Genomic DNA, 20494 nt, shown 5'->3' with positions numbered 1-20494 from the left:
TCTTCTTTTACCTTTCGCTCCACTGTTCATCTCTCTTCTTTCTCTCCTCACCTTTCCATCGTAGCCACACACGTGTGTGGCTTCCCAGATTTTTGCTCCAACAATATGGAGCCTTCCAGAAAATGGTCAAATGACCATTTCACCCTCAATTTTGTTCATTTATAATTTCTTTGTTGTAACTCCAAATTATGTTCTGTTTGCGCCCATGCATTCGTAGTGACGAGCACTATGAGGATACACCAAGAAAATGGATCTTACGTGATACAACAAGGCAGTCAACAAAAGTCAACATTTTGCCTCCAAGGGTATTTTCGTAAATTCACATAATAAAATTATAAAAACCATAATAATTGGGGACGGGTCGTTACATGTGAATCACATCGTAACTCTTGAATACTGAGTTTTTATTCAATCAAAAATTTGAAAAAATTTCCATATTTTTTGTTGGCGTTTATTTTTTAAAAATTTTTTTTTTTAATAATTTTATATAAGCTCATTAGATGTGAGATTTTAAATACCATAAAATCTTAAGTTTTATTGTTGACATGGAAATATATTAATATTAATATGTTGAAGTTTACAAAATCAAGGACTTTGATCAAAAATTGAAAACCACTAAGGTTCTAATTAATGAGTATGAGTGGCTAGAGACTGCATTCAAAGTTCCCCTTTATTTTTTCAATAAATTGTAAGAGACTTGTTAGATACTTAGACAAAGACTCATTTTACACTCCTCACAAGTATATTTTTCTTTCTAATTATAGAAAGTTCGGAATGCTAATTGAGATTTTTGGAGTGCTATAGTAATTCGCTTGATATATATATATATATATATATATATATATATATCCAAAAAATATAAATGCATTATATATGAGTGCGCAAGAAAATAATTAAACAATTAAGGTCATGTTTGATAATTATTTTACTTTTAGTTTTTAACATATTTTTTTTTATTTATGTGCTTGAAATAAGAAAAAAAATAAGGGTGAAGGGTAATGCAAGAGAGGGATAAAAACAATAAGAATGAAACCAAAATATTGAAAGTGAAAATAACTTGGAAATAGTTTTAGTTGTCAGTTTATTTTGGGAGTCTTTCTTTATAAATATGTCTTCTGCGTTTCTCTACCGTCTTCTCTCGACTCTTTTATATTTCTCTCATGTGCTTACCCTTTGTTTGAAACACAAAAATAAAAGGCTTAATCGGATAAATAGCTCTTGTTGTGATAAGATAATCGGAAGATAGCCACCATGATAGAAAAAATTAGGATTTAAACTCTCGTGATGTAATTCATTAGCAAATCTAATCTAAAATATTTTTTCCGTTAAATGTCTATTAATTGAAGGATAAAACTGATCAAGCAGCAGCAATATTAGAAATCTTGTTTTTATTTTTTGTCGATATAAGAAGTCTTGTTTAATTGCTTACATTTTGATGAAGATTAACGAAGCAGTAAGTCTATGTTGCCCAAAATACAAGAGTTGCTTTCTCATGAAATTTACCTTTCGGAACTATTGACCATTTGGTTTCCCGATGAATGAGATATATTTCGACTTTAAGTGTTGTGACTAGTGTTCTAAGATTTACCGTTTAGGACCGTTTAGGCCCCACCTCAACACTAGGTAATTGGTTACGTCACGATTAATCATTAAGTGTTTAAAAAAATAAGAAATGACGTTTAGACCCGCCTAAATCACATAGACCACAACTCTGACTTAAACCAAAAATAAATAACTTCCATTTTGCATTTTATTTTTTTAATAAATTGTAAGAGAGACTTGTTAGATACTTAAACGAACATTTATTATATGCTTGTTTCTCATCTTTGAATATGTTCAAGTACTTTATAATTTATATATCATTCTAGTTTGCAATTTTGTATCTCAATACAATGACATATATATATATATATTTTATGTATAAATAAACATTTACTTTTATGCTATATAATAAGTTTAATTAACATTAACGACTAGGCCCCCGCTTAGCTGCTAGTCCTCTGTCCGTCGCCTAATTAGCGCCCAACGCCTTTTAAAATCTGGGGATATGAGTGTTAAATTTCCATGTTAGGGTTTCAAAGGGTGGAAAAAATGGTGGTAAGAAAAAGCATGGTTAGATAATTTTTTTTTAGCTGATCCGTTGATAATTGTTAGTAAGAGACACTTCAAAACAATAGTGTGAACATGTGTTCTTCCTTTGATGTCTAATGCTGCCGCGATAATAACAGTTGGAACTAGGATTTTTTTCCTTTAATTAAAATAATGCTTTAAATATAATTTTCATTCTTCTTCTTCAAAAAAAAAAACAAAACAAAACAAAAATATGTGTGTGTGTGTGTGTGTGTGTTTGTGTATGTATATAATTTTCATTATGTCTATTTAGAGAAGATATCACATATCTATATGCAAACTCAAACAATAGGAAACGAGACCATAAAGTATTTGTCCAATTTCCATGCTTGGTTTATGGTAACGGGAATAAAAAATTCTTACTTTTAAGGTAAATTTGCACAAAAACAATGCGCAAAAGTTTTCCCAATCTATAATAAAAAACTTGTTTACTTACTTTTACGGTAAACTTGCCCTTCGTTTGGCCAAACTAGGGCTGGGCATTTAAAAAAAAAAAAAAAAAAAAAAAGGAGTGAACCGCATCGGCGGCCTAGTTTGCTTTGCTTCTTTTTTATTTTATTTTATTATTATTTTTTTTTTTCAATTTTCGACAGTTAAACTAAACCTCCCCAACCTTAATCGGTTTGGAAATTGATTCTCCAAATTCTTAACATGCAGTTAACCGAATTAACCTGCATATATTTAATTTAATTTTCTTAATCATAATTAATATGTGTAATTATATAAATGGTTAGTTATTTACGAGTTACCGTGTTTCCACCTCATGAAAACAAAACCCGATTAGTTTAAGAGTCCCTTTAGAGAACAACTGGGGGCACCATTTTGAGAAGGCAGCAATTACTGCCTTGGTGCTCTCCTTGGGCTGCTTCATTTGTACTTTTTTTTTTAGCAATCACTCATATTAGTGCTATGTTCTGTAGCTTTTGGTGGAGAAATTTGTTATGTATTTAAGCCTTCACACAAATCGAGAACTGACCCAAACCAACCCACCATTGTTGATTAATCGACTTGATCGGCTTTAAACCTAGCTTGATCGGTTTAGGTTTGCAATTTTGACCCAACCGACTAGGTTGGTTTGGTTTCGATTTCAATTTTGGCCCAAAATCGACCCAAACCAACCCACGCCCACTCCTAGGCCAAACTTAATGAATTTCCCATCACATACTTGAAGAAAAGAGGCTTCCATGGTTTGGTTATTCTCCATTTGTGTATTAATATAATCAAAGTCTTACCATTCTCTTTGTTTTGTAAAAACCTCATTATTCAGAAATTAAACATATGTACAATGAATACGATCCTCTTATTCTAGTAAAAGCACTCATTTTCTTTGCTCAGCGATCATTTTCTAGTCAAAGTATATATAATTGAAAGAAAACTTAGGTCACACAGACTTTTGGAAATTTGGGAATGCAAATTTCAAGACGCCCTAATCCTGTTAATGGAAATATCCCTTCCATTTTTCAATTGTATGCAATTTTCAAGAAGCCCTAATCCTGTTTATGGAAATATCCCTTCCGTTTTTCTATCTATATAGTAAGAAGTAAAGAACCTTTGGTTTTTACATTGTAAAAAATCATAACAATGGTGGTAAAGGTGTATGGGCCTCTGTACGGCTCCCCAAAGCGTGTGCTGGTGTGCCTTGTTGAGAAAGAGGTCGACTTTAAGACAGTCCCCATTGATCTCCTCGAGGGAGAGCACAAACACCCTGATTTCCTCAAGTTGCAGGTTGGCTAATTAATTACTTCTTAATCCAATTGTTTCTGATTAGTGATTGTTTTACTCATAAACTATAGAAATTGTTTATGTGTGTGTTGATTTTTGTATTGGTTTGTCTTTAAATGCAGCCATTTGGATCAGTTCCTCTCATTCAAGATGGGGATTATACTCTATATTGTATGCACTGGCGAAGCTACAGAGGAGCGAGGAAGGGTGGCCGCCCCTCCGGTCGTCAAAAGTCGCCACTGAGAGTGATAATTCAAACCTCCAATCTTTTGAATGAGCTGCACTGCTGGGTTTTCAAGGGAAGACGATGATCTTATTTTGTTTAGAACCCAACGGCTTCATTTACATTATTATATGCTTTGGTTATAAAACTCAATATTCCTTTAATGAAACGGTGTGGTTTGGCTCCTTTATTTTCATTTTTATTTTTAATTCTATTGATGTGGTTTCTTTTCCAACTGCAGTACCAGCGCACCATTAAAATTATATTCCTTTGTCTCATTTGTTTAAACTTTTAGACTAAAGAAAAACAAAAGGTTGTTACTCGGTATTACGGTCTGATAGTATTTATTTTCACTTAGAAGTGAGTGGTTTTAGATTTAAATCTTCTACATGACGAATTTGATACCAAATTAGGTTGTCCATTATGTAGCTTGGCCGAACTCTCCCTCCATTAGGTTATTCACCGTGTGGCTTAGCCGAACTTCCCCTCTCCTTAGTGTAAAAATATCAATATACTAAAAAAAAAAAAAACAAAAGGTTGATGTTTGTTATTGTTCTATTTTAATTCTTGTTATTATTTCTAGTATTTAAAATTATTTTATCTAATTTTCTTTTAATTCTTGAGAATTAATGACTTGAGAACTTGTTTCGGATATACAACAAGTTTGTGAGGAAAGGTATTAGTGTTTGTATTATGTGAGAAAGGTTTTTGTTTTTATTGAAAGAAATGTTTACATTGAGAGAGATGTACAACAACTGTGTGATAGTTTGGTTTTTTATATTGAAAAATGATTTTACTTTTATTGATAATGAGCTTATTATGCAATATCATGACATGAAACCTTGCCGGTAATAATTGCAACTTGTTTGTATCAATAAATTATGAACAACATTAATATTGTCTACTACTAAAAGAATTTGATTGTCTAAATTTTTTTCAGAATCTATTTAAGCTTTTAAATTCCGCCCCTTCCCTAAAAAATTCCTGGTTTCGCCACTGATGGTATGCTATATTTTTTGTTGCAATGTCCCACATCGACTAAATCAATGAGAAAAGAATAGTTTAAATATTCTAACCTCCTCCAACTAATACCGAGGCTTTTTGTGATAAAACCACACAATTGATGGATTGTGCAGGTGGTAGTTACCAAGTTAGGGATAGTATCGGTGTTGTTGGAAGTGGGCCTTCAACCCGTCTCTCTGATAATTTTACTGGTATCGGAGTGAGGGAGCGGGCCCGTACTATACTGCCGTGTGTAGGGTGAGTCCCTTGACTCCACGTGGTTGTCGATGTGTGGATCTTTCATGTGTGACCTAGGGAGTGGGCACGTACTGTACTGCCCTTTCTGTGATAAAACCCCACACTTGATGAATTGTGCAGGTGGTAATTACCAAGTTAGGGACAATATCGGTGTTGTTGTCAATGTGTGGATCTCCTACGTGTGATCTAGGGAATGGGCTCGTACTGTACTGCTCTTTTTGTAATAAAACCCCACACATGATGGATTGTGTAGGTGGTAATTACCAAGTTAGGGACAATATCGATGTTGTTGGAAGTGGGCCTTCAGCCTGTCTCTCTAATAATTATACTGGTATCAGAGCGAGGTAGCGGGCCCGTACTGTACTGCCACGTGTAGGGTGAGTCCCCTTGACTCCACGTGGTTGTCGATATGTGGATCTCCCACGTGTGACCTAGGGAGCGGGCCCGTATTGTATTGCCACGTGTAAGGTGAGTCCCCTTGACTTCACGTGGTTGTCGATGTGTAGATCTCTCACGTATGACCCATTAATTGGGTCTCACGTGAGGGGGTGTGTTGAAATGTCCCACATTGACCGTATCAATGAGAAAATAATAGTTTAAATATCCTAATCTCCAACTTATACCCATGCTTTTTGTGATAAAACCCCACACCTGACAGATTGTGTAGGTGGCAATTACCAAGTTGGGGACAACATCGGTGTTGTTGGAAGTGAGCATTTGGCCCATCTCTCTGATAATTCTACTTGTTGGCACTTGATTTTTTATTTTAATTATTTAATCTGATACAAGTGATAGTGGGATAAAATGGAACTCGCAATTTCAGTTGCAACGGTGAATATTCTTAACCAATTAAGCGACAACCATTTTGAGGCCAAATTTTTTTTATCTTTTGAGAATTGCCTTTTGTGGGTTTACTTAAGTTAGCATCAGATTCACACTGCAATACACTTGCTCACTGGTTTCTTAACATCACCAACTGTGGCGAAGCCACATAGCCGCATGGAGGTGCTAGAATTCGCCCCTTTGAACTTGCACAGAAGGTGTTCGATGAAATGCCTGAACTGATCACCAATACAATGATTTAACAAGTTGCTTGCTAAGAATGTAAAGCTGCACATCGGAAACCGAAGCAAATAAAATACAACAATACGACCATATCAATGAGAAAATAATAGTTTAAATATCCTAACTGTCCCTCTAACTAACAACAAGATCCTTTGTGATAAAATCCTACACCTGACAGATTGGGCAGATAGTAAAGTGGGGACAATATCGATGTTGTTGGAGTGGGCCCTCGGTTCTACACACTACTAATAGAACCAATTTTTTTTTTTTTTTTTTTTTGAGATAAAACTCCACTGGTCCATCTTTCTGAAATCTTGCCAGTTGTTTGATAAATCGTCTTTGATCTGCAGAATCACGCGCAATCATGAGGTACTACGCAGAAAAGTACAAGTCACAAGGGACTAATTTGCTGGGGAAGACAATTGAGGAAAGAGGGCTTGCGGAACAGTGGCTGGAAGTTGAAGCACACAACTTCCACCCACCTAGCTACAATATGGCCCTTCACATTCGTTTTGCCTCAGTTTTGGGTTTTCCTTCAGACCATAAGATCATACAAGAGAGTGAAGAAAAGCTGGGAAAAGTGCTGGACATTTACGAGGAGCGGCTGTCGAAGAGCAAGTACTTGGCCGGTGATTTCTTTAGCCTTGCTGATTTTAGCCACCTTTCGCTCACTCAATACTTGGTGGCTAATATGGGAAAGGAGTATATGATCAGGGACAGAAAGCATGTCTCTGCATGGTGGGATGACATTAGCAACAGACCATCTTGGAAAAGGGTCCTCCAGTTTGGTGCCCCATTTTAAGGTCGATGTACCTTTGGAAGAAAATGTGTGTAGAACGGGTGTATATACTGGTTTTTCTCGTAGTGATAACGTGTTGTGTATGAAAAGTTATTGTGAGAAGAAGGTTTTACTCTCTTGGTACTTTATATAAACTTTTGTACCCTAGAGGTTGGGCAAAATAAATAATCAGAACTTGTTGGAATAATGTGCTCTTTCCTTTATCATTTGCTTTATGTCATGGCTATCTGCCGATCTGTGGTAAATTTTCTGTGTCATGTTCCTTCTATTTTCACTTGATGATCAGCACTGCAAGGTCAAGCTCATCTCTGATGCTCGAACTTGTAAACTACATAATACCTCCATAAATTAGGGTTTACCAATAGTAAATAAATACAGTATTGCAATATGTGTGTCTATAACATCACTTGACAATGTGAAGTCGTATTGAGAAGATTAAGTAAATAAATACATGCATTATAGTATGTGAAATTGTAACATCACATGGTAGTGTTACAGTCACTTTAAAAGAATAAAGTATATAAATACACGTGTATAATATGAATTAAAAGAATCAAGTACATAAATACGTGTGTAGAATATGAATATTGTCATGTAAGTGTTTCATTGGAGTGGTTATAAAGGGGACGGTTGTTCATGATATGAATATTGTTCATCAAGTTGAATATCAGAGCGCGCAAATAAGACTACAAAATAATAAGAATATTATTAAAAAAATAAAAATGCCAGAACGACTACAAAACCTCAAAATGCTACATTGTGATTAACTTATTCTACGAAATTAGGTATCATTATATTTATAACGAACACATCTAATCCTAATAACTAGACCTAAACTAAACTTATAAAAAAATCCAAACAATATAATACCTAAAATAATAATATTTTCCAACACATCATATTTAATATTATGAGTACAAAACAAGGCAGATAGAAATCCCCAACTTCAATGCATTTCACATGCTTTCTCATCACATTTGGCACCTTTTACTCGTCTTACGTCATGGCCTCCATTTTATATGCCATTATTTGTTATGTCCTGGCCTTCATTTTATATAACATATTTATAAGAAGTTGTTATTGGGACTTTAATTTTTTTTTTATTTATAAATTTTTTAGATTTAGTTATGAAAAGTGTATAATGTAATTTTTGGAATAGCAATAAGAGTTCATTTACATGTACATAATTGTCTTTCCTTTGCTATCTTAGAGCATCTCTAAAATAAATGTCAAAATATCCAAATTAACATTAATAGTCAAAAGATAGCAACAATTTTCCAACCGAAAAACCAAATCTGATGTGGCATAATATGAATTGACAACTATCACTCTTGCTACACAAATTAACAGCAGCTACAAATCTTTTTTAATTGATTATTGACTGTATTTTATTAATTTTATTATTGTCTTTTATTTCAAAACATTTATTATAATATTTTAATGCAATAAAATAATAACTTAGTTGACATGACAGGTGGAGAGAAAAACTAAAAGATATCAACCTACTTGTCAAATTTAAATTTTATGTTTAAAATTGTGAAAATTACATTTACTTCCTCAAGTTGACATTAACAAATTTGTTGGAATTTTGGATTGACAGGCCAAGGCACCCCACTTTAACAACACAAATATTGTCCTCAACTTGATAATTATCACATGTCTAATCCGTCAGGTGTGGGGACTAGGTATTAATTAGAGTAAGGTAATTATATTTAAACTCATTATTTCTCTTTCCCTCACCGATGTGAGATAGTTAACCTTTAAATAATGACGTGATAACAATGTGTTCCTCATTTATACTGACGTGACTGTCAACTTGTGCCACATACCCGTTAAATTAAAAAAATTTCGACTAGAAAAATGATCTTCGAAATGCATCCTACTTTAATCTCTGAAAATGTAATTTACTTTTTAAAATTTAGCATATCATTTGAAGATGCTGCTAGGAAAGCTGCAACTGGATGGATGTATGCATGTGAGCAGCCCCACCTACCCTCCACTCCAATTTTAAATTCTTCAATCCAATTGTTGGAGTGCTATATAATAAGAAGTACAGAACCAGAAGCTGGAGTCTGCAGACTGTTATCTAAATCCTTCGGTTTTAACACTAAAAAGTCATAACATGGTGGTGAAGGTGTATGGGCCTCTGTACGCCGCCCCAAAGCGTGTTTTGGTATGCCTTGTTGAGAAAGAGGTTGACTTTGAGACAGTCCCCATTGATCTTCTCAAGGGAGAGAACAAACACCCCGATTTCCTCAAGTTACAGGTTAGCTAATTAGTTACCTCTTAATGCAATTGTTTCTGATTAGCGATTGTTTTACACGTAGGATGAATTGGGACGTTATTTTGTAAATACGTAATTATTTTGAATATATTACATATTTTAATGATGTGGAAAATAAAAATAATAAAATATTAAAAACTAGGGGGAAAAAAAGAAGAGCATCGCTACGTCGACAGTGGGTGTGGTGATGACGGCTGTTGTTCGCCGACGGCTTTCAGTCGACTCCGCCGAGCCAATTTGTGGGATTAATGTTGGGACTCAGCGGGTGACTGGGTGTTGGATTGGATTGGGGTTGGGACTCTCCACTGCTGAGCTTTGCTCGATTAACGCTAGTCCGAGTCTTTTATCACAGAGCTTCGAGCCACCATTTCCATGGTCGGCGAACCCGTATGTAAGTCGATGGCATCTTTAATTTTTTTTCTTCGAACCCCGCGTACCCACATCCCGCCCCAGATCCGTCGATCGCCGTTCCAGAAGCCAAAAAAAGAAAAAGTACCAAGATTTCCCACACTCAATACAGAAACATAGAATCCCAACAATTTCTTACCCATTTTCCCTCTGACCAAACACACCCAATTTTCTTCTCAGACAATATGCAGAGCTTAAATCACCCATTCCACTTCAGATCCTGAAAAGCCCAGCTAAGCCTATAAACCAAAAACTAAAATAATAAAAAATTTCCCACCGAGGAAGACGCTGAGGTTGGGATGGGGCTCTGCAATTGCAGCAGGTTGGGTGGAAGTGGCGTGAAGCAGAATTAGGGTTTCATTTTTTTTTCTTTTTCTATTTTTAAGTTTTTAATAATTAAAAAAAAACTTAAAATCTGTTTGGTATTCTACTTGAATCAAAATTTTTAAACTCAAAAACAATTTTCAAGTTTTAGACCTTAAACACTTATTTGGTAGAATTATTTTAAAAAACTGAACTAAGACTAACTAAAAAATATATTCTATTATCTAAAAACATAAAAAGTGAGTTTTAAAAGATTTTTTTTAATTAAACTCATTCATTTCTTTTTTCTACTTCATCCCCTCTCACACTAAATCTATCTCTCTTTTCTTCTTTCTCTCTCATCTTTTTTTTTAACCTCTTCATCTCTCCCCTAATCCGCTCACTTCGTTTTCTTAGTTTTTTTCTTTCACTCCTCTTCCTCTCTATCTCGTCTGAACTTCTCTCTTCGTCTTTCTCTTTTTTTTTCAATCATCTCTTACATTGTGTTTCGATGGAGAATTTCTAAATTATCACAGAATTTTAAATGACGGGAATTACAATTGACAGTAATTAAATTCCCATTAATTGAAATTTCATCGTTTAGATGTTGGATACATAGAAATTACAAAATGACGGAAATTCCAAATTTCATTGTTTGGATATTCTCTAGAATTTGTATTAAATAGAGGAATACAAATTTGAATAAAAACGTTAAACTGGTTATAAATCATTAAGGTAAAGTCATCAAACAAAAATCATTGAGCTATAAGAAAATACGTTGCTTTCCCTCACTCCCTGAAAAACCTTGAATGCGCACATTATCCAAGCTTCCACACTTGGAGTACATATCTATCAATGCAGAACCCACAAGAACATTTTCAGTAGGCCCAAAACCGAATTTCTTAGCAATGTCTCGAACCCAAGTAGCATACTTAGGTGCACCTAATTGTGTAGAAGCTGAAATGAGACCAACCAACGTAATCTCAGCAGTCCCTCCACCAGCACATTGCATTCTCTAAAAGCAATCCAACGTGTATCTTGGATGGGCATTCTGAGCATACCCATTAACCATTGCAGTTCACGCCACCATATCTTTTGCAAGCAACCCCTCAAACAACTCCCGAGCTGATTCCATATATCCCCAACCTGAAGGAAAATTTGTGAAAAACATGTTCATTTAAGCAACATCAATAGCATGCAATTAACAATTAAAGGCGGAATCATGCTTGTATGCACTTAAAACAAAACATTTACCCATGAAATTCAAAGCCTAGTAGATAGGTGAACCAAGACTCAACTCAAAACAAAGTGAGTTGAGAAATCAATACCTTTGTAGATTCCTCTTTGCATAAGCAAAGGCTAATCACCCAAAGAGAGGGCCTTCATTCCTTGCATCTTAGATCCATGGATTTGGATGGATGAAAATGTTTCTCCAAGTTCCCAAAATTGAGAACCTCTAAGTCTCCACACCAAGGTATATTGAAGAAGAAATGAGTGACCTTGAGGAAGTAAGATTGCTAGATGTTATCCTCAAGGTGGCCGGCCATTTCTAGAGAGAAAGGAGAGTTTGTGTTTCTCCAATTTCCCCAAAAACAACACTTAACAAATTTTGGCTATTAAGTCACACTTATACCTTAATTCATTTGAGTGGCAAACTTGTAAATAAGTCAAAACCCACTCTTTCTCTAACATGGCCGGCCTTAGGGATTTATTGGGCTATTTGGGCCTTTGTGAATCATTATTCATTAAGTTGTCATACAACTTAAGTCAATGGACTTGACGTTCGAAGCCCATTGGGCCTTAAGGTCCAAAACTATCCCGAGGTCTTCAACAAACTTATTCGTTTGATTATAATAATCATATTAATTAATCCTTGCCATAAATAATTAAACCATTTAATTATTCTTACTCATCTCCGTTGAATCTTCAAACTCTACCTTACACGGTGTACGATCCATTAGGTTCCTTTTAGCGAGGCAGTGGGCGATTCAAACTCTTTCAAATCGATTGTGAATTGAAACTTACTTTCAATTCTCCCGTTAGTGATAATACACTTTTAGGGCTTCCACAAACCATGGTTGACGCCTAGCAGCATGTCATGGTTACCCAAGCTAATCAGAAGAGGTGGAGAACCTATTCAGTTTTAGGATTACAAATGCAATACGGTCTTTCTCTAATACAATACTCTTGACCATATTGTTTGGTTTGATAGTTTATTCATGTCTACTATCCAATGTGAATCTTTGTACTTATATGATTACCTTGAATGTGATCTGGAACGCATTCCAACATCTCATTCATACTCTGGCCAGAGATTCTAAATCATATCATAGAGTATTCTCCCTCAAACAGTTTGAAGGTTAGAGATCCCTTGTTGCGCATTCACTTGCCTCCATGGCTAAGTGGCTTAACCCCGACGATGCCGTGGACACCCTGATAAAGTGACTTTGACATAATCAAAGATTAAGGACCTAACCATAAGACAACTGTGATGCCTCAGGTCAAAAGACTAATTTGCATTATCCCAACCATGAGTTCTCATGTGACATGAATATGAGAACTCTTCGTTGATCGTGTTCAGTGAACTCATTCTCTATTGAGCACCTACGTACTTGTCTTGATGTCACACACACCAATGACTCGAGACTAGTCACTCTCCCTGAGAGAAGACATAGCACGTACTGATCTTAACGGACTGTTAATGCCCAATTGACAATCCTATGATCAGGAACGTTTAGGATGTGTCAACGAAAGAATGGTCTCATGAATCTAACTTCTTTAGATCGCATTCTTCCAATCACATATTCCTTGGACTTATCGTTTAAGCATATAACATTTATATGAGACGGCTCAAACAATAATCTTTGCCCTTTACATTTAAACTACATTAGTTTGAAATGTCCGTAAAGTATCATCATATGATTGGTTTTAGGGCACATTTCCAACACAACCTTGGTATAAGCAAGTATCAACTCAATCCAAGAAACAACATCCCTCTCAGGCATTTCATCAGTTTGCATCAAAATGATACATCAACAAGACATTAGTTAAAATCAGAGTAAATTTTCCAACAATTAATAGCTTCAATTTTCCAACAATTAATAGCTGTAATTTTCCAACAATTAATAGCTACAATAATGTGATAAAGTTGATTGAAGTAGAAAAATCCCAGTAAAGCACACTTGCAAATGTCAATGAACTTTCATGACATGCAAGGCTTTTATTCTAACTAAAATCTTACTGAAAAACACTAAAATGGGAAATATAATGAAAACAATCCTATGCGCCTCGTGAAGTAAACAATAATACCATATTCTTTTTCTTCTTAACTGGGAGTGTCTTCAACATGAGAAATTGCTTGTCATTTTCGATCAACCAAGCACATGCTTTGATTTGTTCTTCTTCACTGAGATCTGGTATTGCATTTACTTCATCATATACCTCTGTTGGATCAAGCTTCTTTGTGTCTGCACAAATATATTCTTGAAAGGATGAAGCCATCTTGGCAAGTGAATCTGCAATCATATCTTTAGGGGTGGTTGGTTTTTTCTTTGTATGAGGCACTTCAACAAAATTTATTGGCTTTCTCTTGCTTTGAGTCTTCTGAACATTGGCTGAAGTAGGTGAAATATCATTAATAATTTCAATATCTTCTAAACCTTGCATATCACCATCCAAATCAATATGATTAGTTTCATTATGCGGAGAAGTCATAATCTCAACAGCTTTCACACCTGTTTCAGCACCCTCACCCGTGGCTCTATCTTTGCCACACAAATCCACTATATCATCCCAATTTGGAATGAACTTCCAACGAAAACTTTTAGCACCACTATGTGACTACCAATCGAAACATAAAAATCAAGAAGCAAACCGTAAGTATAAGAAGAGTTAAAAAAATATCACACACACAAAAGAAAAATAATGAATTTGTCATACCTTCACGTACTCTTGCCAGACATGATCTTCATCTACACTTATCATCTTTTTGGTTGCACCCCAACTAAATCCACTTTGACTTAGTATATCACTCACTATTGCATAGAACTTTTTCCAAGACTTCACACATTTCGAATGTTATCGGCGGTTACATGAATATCAAATTGAGTAGATATCATAGATGTAGCAGAATTATAAGCAGCTGTCTTCCAACCACCATCTTCTTTGTTACCCAATCTTCGTTCTTCACGAAGTATGTCAGCCAAAGCACGTTCCATATCTACATTCCATCTAAAATAATTATTTTCATCTCCTTCATTTTCAATTTCTTGGTTCTCTTTCTTTCTCCTTGGTTTTTGTTTGCATACTGGTTTTCTATCGAATCCTTTCATTGCTCCTAACATTAAACAAATATTAATTGAAATTTTAAGTCATTCGTAAACACATGCATATCAAGGAACAGAGTATCATTATTCACTAAGATAACACAATCAAAATAAAATCTGAAAACCAGGGCATTCCATAAAATATAAAAACTAATGCATTTCATAGCATGCATATCAAGAATCAGAGTATTAGCATTCACTAAGACAATATAATCAAACTAAAATCTGAAAATCAGGGCATTCCATAAAATTTAAAAACTAATGCATTTCGTAGCAATAATGTCATTGACAAAATTATTAACTGAGACGTTAAAGATGACATGCTAAGAAAAACAACTAATTTTCGATTAAGAAATATTGGCAACTCTCTGAGCTTGGTAATCATGGAACATATGCAATGCCAATGTATCACGAAATGTTGTCCATTCGGTAGTAGCTTGAATAGATGTAATCCCATCAGAGTTATTTTCATTTTCCTCCCTTGTTGAACGATTTAACAACTTTGAGTCCACAGATGCTAAAAATTATAAATCTTAAGCTTCTAAAATTGGATCAGCTGCTTGCTCAGTTCTAATAAAATTATGCAAGATACAACATGCATTTATAATCCTAACTTGTGTGTTTTAATATCAAAAAAGGATGGTGTGCGTAATATGCGCCATTGTTTTTTTAACAATCCAAATGCCCTCTCAATAACATTCCTTGCCTTTGAATGACGCAAATTATATAATTCTTTGTAGTTTTCAGGTCAACGGTTTCCAACCCACTCTTTCAAGTGATATCTAGTTCCATGGTAAGGTGCTAAAAACCCCGGTCCATTAGTATCGCCAGCGTCCACAAGAAAATACTTATCTACAATAAAAATTTAGAGAACAAATTTAGATACATTTTAAAGTTTTGTTTTTCTAACATAGAACTAATTGGTATCACACATTACCATTTGGAACATGAAACCGGTTACTCCTATGTAAAGCATCAAGCAAAACACGAGCATCAAATGCAGAGCCTTCCCATCCAGGTAACACATAAAAAAATCTTAAATCTGGACCACAAACTCCTAACATATTAGTGGATATATCACCCTTCTATCTCGATATCTTGGTCTTTCCTCAACCGTTATTGTTACTAGAATGAGAGTTCCATCAAGTGCTCCAAGACAATTCTAAATAAAAATGTCATACAATGAAAAAAAGATTAAAGTCTAAAAAGCTAGTGAAGATACCAAACAAATACATAATTTTTTTTAGAATTACCTCAAACCACCGCCACTTCTCTCTTTCAGAATTACCAATAATTCGTTGATATTTCACTTATTCTTGACTTATTTTCATCATTGCACGCAACACATTGTGAAATTGCCAACTAATTGTTTCCTTGGAACGATAATAGTGTAAACTGACGACTCTAAACTTCAAGTTGTGGGCAAGTATATGCAAAAAAATTGCAATAGATTCTTCAATGGACACATGTCTAGTGCGAACTAATCCACCAATCCCTTGTAAAATTTCACATACGTTTAAATGCACTCTTGCTAACTCGTAATTGTTCAATGCAAGTTGAATCTTTTCCATTAAACAATTGGCCGAGGAAAGATTGTCTTTCTTGATCCCAATCATTTGAAGGTTCTTTGAGAAGAACACTCTTACTATACCAATGCATGACAATGACAATAACATATATAATCGTACCAACAATAATTTTCCTCTTTTTCCTATTTTCCTCTTCATTTATAGCATGCTTTCGCTTTAACCTCGTTAGCATGTCTACAACATCAGTATTTTCCATACCTGTTTGAATATATCAACAAAGATATATTGTGACATGCAACAACAGTTATGTGATATGCAACTTTCTGTTTTAACCAAAAGAGTAGCCATACAAGTCACATTCAAATCAAGGAACTTTCTAAATTAACACCAAAGGCCATCAAAATCATCATTTTCAATCTTTCAATTACTGCTTCGGTGGCTTAACAAAATCATCATTTTCATATTGTTGCTTCTGCTTGTCATACATCATAATTAAAGATATTCGGTAGCGAGTAGGAGAAGCTAGATACGTTTTGATTGGATATGCGCTAGAAAGTCATATGCTTTTTTGGATTGAGGTGCTATCAAACGCTATTTCTATCTAAAGATTATCAAACCAGCTATTTTGAGTTCTGCAGCAACTCCTATTGGCTAATTAAGTGACAGTTGATTAAAATTATATCACTGATCACATGGGGTCTGCTAATCAGATTGAATTAGAGTTCACTAATTAACAAGACGATAATACTCTGATTCTTGATTTGAGTTGTTTCCTATATAAGGTTACAGACCCAATACACAATTCAATCGGATAAAAAAATTAATAAGCACACCAAGCATATGACTATCACCAAAATTCACAATTGCTATAAAGAGTATACCCAAAAAGCTTAAAATAATTCAAGAAAGAAGAGAGAAGAGGGAAGAGGCTAACCTAGAATGAAGGAAGAGATGAAGCACGAGCGAGAATCCCTTCGAAGATTGGTGAGTTATAACAGAGTGAAGCCCTTTTTACTATGAACTTTGGCGCTAAACATCCCAGTTTGGCACCCTAATCATGAAATTTGGCACTTGCAAGATTTCCATCCGATGGATTTGGGATTCTCTCTGTTGTTGGAATTATGAAATTCCACCTATTTAGATGGAAATTAAACTCGGTAATCTTCATCCCCAATTTCCCCCCTTTTTTTTTCCAGTAGAAATTGCCGTTTCTCTCGCAGCAAGGTTCCCAAACGTGGGAAAACTGCTTTCCCATCCTAATTCCCTAGTTTAAGTGAAATTATTTTTATTTTACTGTATCCAAACGGAGCATTAATTTCTTTCCTCCTCTTTTATTTTTCTCCCTCTCATGTGTCCCCATCTTTTTAGATCTCTTTGTCTAATTTAAATTGTAAGATTTAAAAATTTTAAATTGCAAACCAATCAAGTTTTTTAGTCTTAAAGAAAATTATTTTCAAGAAATGTTCTTAAGAAATATTTTAAGAAATGATAAAAATTTTCAAATAGGATACTAAACAGAGCCCTTAATTTTTTATTAATTAAATATTTTTTATTAGTTGGTCGGCCATGTGGCCCAAATTTAGTAGCCATGTCAGTATAAATATGGAACCCACTGTTGCCACGTCGTTGCTTAACGGCTAACTTAACAGATTATTTAACGGCTGTATGATATTGAAATGAAATAATAGTAAATCAGTAAATGTATGAAATTGAAATGTTTTAAAGATGTTGTATGAAGTTGCAATTGCACCAAAACTTGAGGGTGTAAAATGTAATTTACCCAATTATGTACGTGTACATTGATTTTGTATTGGTTTGTCTTTAAATGCAGCCATTTGGAACAGTTCCTCTCATTGAAGATGGGGATTATACTCTATATGGTATGCTCTGCTTTCCTTCTGGCACTTGATCTTTTAGTTTTTATTATTTATTCTGATACAAGTGATAGAGGGCTAGGAAAATCGAACTTGGAATTTCAGTTGCAATGGTGAATATTCGTAACTGAGTAACAATTCACCATTTTTGCTAGCACATGATATATCTTTACTTTTGGGTCCAAAATTTATCATCTTTTGAGAATTTCCTTAGCATCAGGTTGACCTTACAATTATACACTTGCTCACTGGTTTCTTAACATCACCTATACAAATGATCTAACAAGTTGTTTAAGAACGTAAAGTTGCACGTACCAAATAAAATACAACACATAACTAGTGATTCCACTACTAATAGCGAAGTCTTTTGAGATAAAACTCCACTGGTCCATCTTTCTGAAATCTCACCAATTGTTTGATAAAATCGTCTTTGATCTGCAGAATCACGCGCAATCATGAGGTACTATGCAGAAAAATATAAGTCACAAGGGACTGATTTGCTGGGAAAGACAATTGAGGAAAGAGGGCTTGTGGAACAATGGCTGGAAGTTGAAGCACACAACTTCCAACCACCAATCTACAACTTGGTCGTTCACATTCTCTTTACCCCAGTTTTGGGTTTTCCTTCAGACCCCAAGATCTTACAAGAGAGTGAAGAAAAGCTGGGAAAAGTGCTGGACATTTACGAGGAGCAGCTGTCGAAGAGCAAGTACTTGGCCGGTGATTTCTTCAGCCTTGCTGATCTTAGCCACCTTCCATTCACTCACTTCTTGGTGGCTAATATGGGGAAGGAGTATATGATCAGGGACAGAAAGCATGTCTCTGCATGGTGGGATGACATTAGCAACAGACCATCTTGGAAGAGGGTCCTACAGTTTGGCGACCCATTTTAAGGTCGATGTACCCTTGGAAGAAAATTTGTGTACTATGGGTGTGTACAATTATTTTTCTTGCAATGATAACGTGTTGTGTATGAAAAATTATTGTGAGAAGAACGTTAAATTCTTGCGTAATGTTATATTCTCTTGTAGTTTATAAAACTATTGTACCCTGGAGTTGGGCAAAAAACAAAATCAGAACAGCTTGTTGGAATAATGTGCTATCTCCTTGATCATTTGCTTTATGTCGTGGCTTGTGAGATGTTTTTTATTTCTCTGTAAGACTCACATTCGACCTTCCATTTGCTGATTGGCTGATCTTTGATCGTTTTTCTGCTTCATCTTCCTTCTATTTTTCTGTTTCTGTAGTCCTCATCTCTGATGCCCGCACTTGTGAACTACAGGGTTGATACCTCTCCAAATTAGGAATAGTAAATAAATAGTGTTGCAATATGCCTGACTCTAATATACTGTGGTAGTGTGGCAATTGCATTGAAAAGATCAAGTAAAAAAAACCATGTGTAAATATGTATAGTTATGACATTATGTGACGGTGTGACAACCTGATTTAAAAAAAAAAATCTTCAAACTTAAGAGCTTAGTTTTGCTAGAAAGGGTCATGCTTGTACCTGTTAGGTTTATGGGCTTCTTCAGGCTGAATTTGTTGTTAATTTTAATTGCTTTTGAAAACCGCATTAGTTTTGTGAATGTTTGATATCAGAACGTTACGAAATAAGCTAAACAAAATTGTTTATATTCATTCATATACTAAAGATTGTATGATACTGAGCTGATGAAAATCAAATTAAAAACATGTACTTCTATTATATTTGGACCGTGAGCTTTACATATACGTTAAAGAACAATGTTCGACTCTTTATATATAAAGAGTATTTTGAAACGTCTAACTTATTAAACTCACAAAAAAAGTTGGGTTTTATCACAAATGATATCTGAAATTGACCTACCCTATTAAGATGGTCTCTGAAATTAAAAATCAATCAATGTGATTTCTGAAAATACATTTCGCAAATCAATGTAGTCCTTTCGTCACAAATCTGTCAAAATTCTGTTATGTACTAATGTGGCACATAATTGGATCTCATAAGTCTAATTAAATATTGACATTTGGAATAAAAATAATTAAATATTAAATATCTTTTTTATTTTAGTATAAATAAAAAAGGAAAAAAGAAGAAGAAGACAATGTTCTTCCCCTCCCACTCGAGCACAAAATGAATGGAATTTGCTTTGCAGCCATAAAAAATTCAATTCGTTAATTGAATCTCCACCATATCATTTTGTTGAATCTTTTAGAAGGATTAACACAAAATGGATGGAATGTTTTGTTGGCTGCGCGGGCCTTAAGGTTTTAACAGACATGGCTGGAGAGAGGAAGCAACAGCCAACAAAGTCTGCAATCCGAGCAGAAAGAAAAAAACAAGGATAACAATGTTTTATCATGGTTTTCATTGTTTTTGGCACCCAGAAAGTTAGGCTGTGGGAAATCAAATGTCTTCTGATAAATATATACCCACCTAATAACAACCACGCCTGCACAACGAACACCAACGCTTCCAAAACCCGAACCTAAAACCTCGTTCTCACAAACGCACAACACAACACAAGGAAATCAGAAGAATGGCGTCACAGGGAGGTAAGCGACTGTCGCTCCGAAGCAACGGGGAAGCATT

General features: G+C 34.8%; 1 protein-coding gene and 1 pseudogene across 1 annotated transcript; both read left to right on the top strand.

The window, feature by feature from the left end:
* Positions 1–3484: 3484 nt before the first annotated feature.
* Positions 3485–7247, top strand: LOC103965736 (annotated as a pseudogene).
* Positions 7248–9240: 1993 nt separating this feature from the next.
* Positions 9241–19206, top strand: LOC103965744 (glutathione S-transferase F9). The gene is made up of 3 exons (XM_048576871.1): positions 9241–9465; positions 17880–17928; positions 18364–19206. Exons 1-3 carry the CDS (start codon positions 9322–9324, stop codon positions 18813–18815), a joined length of 645 nt encoding a protein of 214 aa, XP_048432828.1. The 5' UTR covers positions 9241–9321; the 3' UTR covers positions 18816–19206.
* Positions 19207–20494: the final 1288 nt, after the last annotated feature.

The sequence above is a fragment of a genome, unplaced genomic scaffold (genome assembly GCF_019419815.1).
Source record: "Pyrus x bretschneideri cultivar Hongxiangsu unplaced genomic scaffold, Pyrus_bretschneideri_v1 Contig93, whole genome shotgun sequence".
In the NCBI taxonomy this organism is placed as follows: domain Eukaryota; kingdom Viridiplantae; phylum Streptophyta; class Magnoliopsida; order Rosales; family Rosaceae; genus Pyrus; species Pyrus x bretschneideri.
This window is presented reverse-complemented; position numbering and strand designations above follow the sequence as displayed.

What these genes read in the sequence shown, in the direction of transcription:
- LOC103965744 (XM_048576871.1), top strand. Translation starts at nt 9,322, where the DNA reads ATGGTGGTGAAGGTGTATGGGCCTCTGTACGCCGCCCCAAAGCGTGTT. An exon ending in CCGATTTCCTCAAGTTACAG is followed by an intron (nt 9,466 to 17,879) that starts GTTAGCTAATTA and finishes CTTTAAATGCAG; the next exon opens with CCATTTGGAACAGTTCCTCT. An exon ending in TGGGGATTATACTCTATATG is followed by an intron (nt 17,929 to 18,363) that starts GTATGCTCTGCT and finishes TTTGATCTGCAG; the next exon opens with AATCACGCGCAATCATGAGG.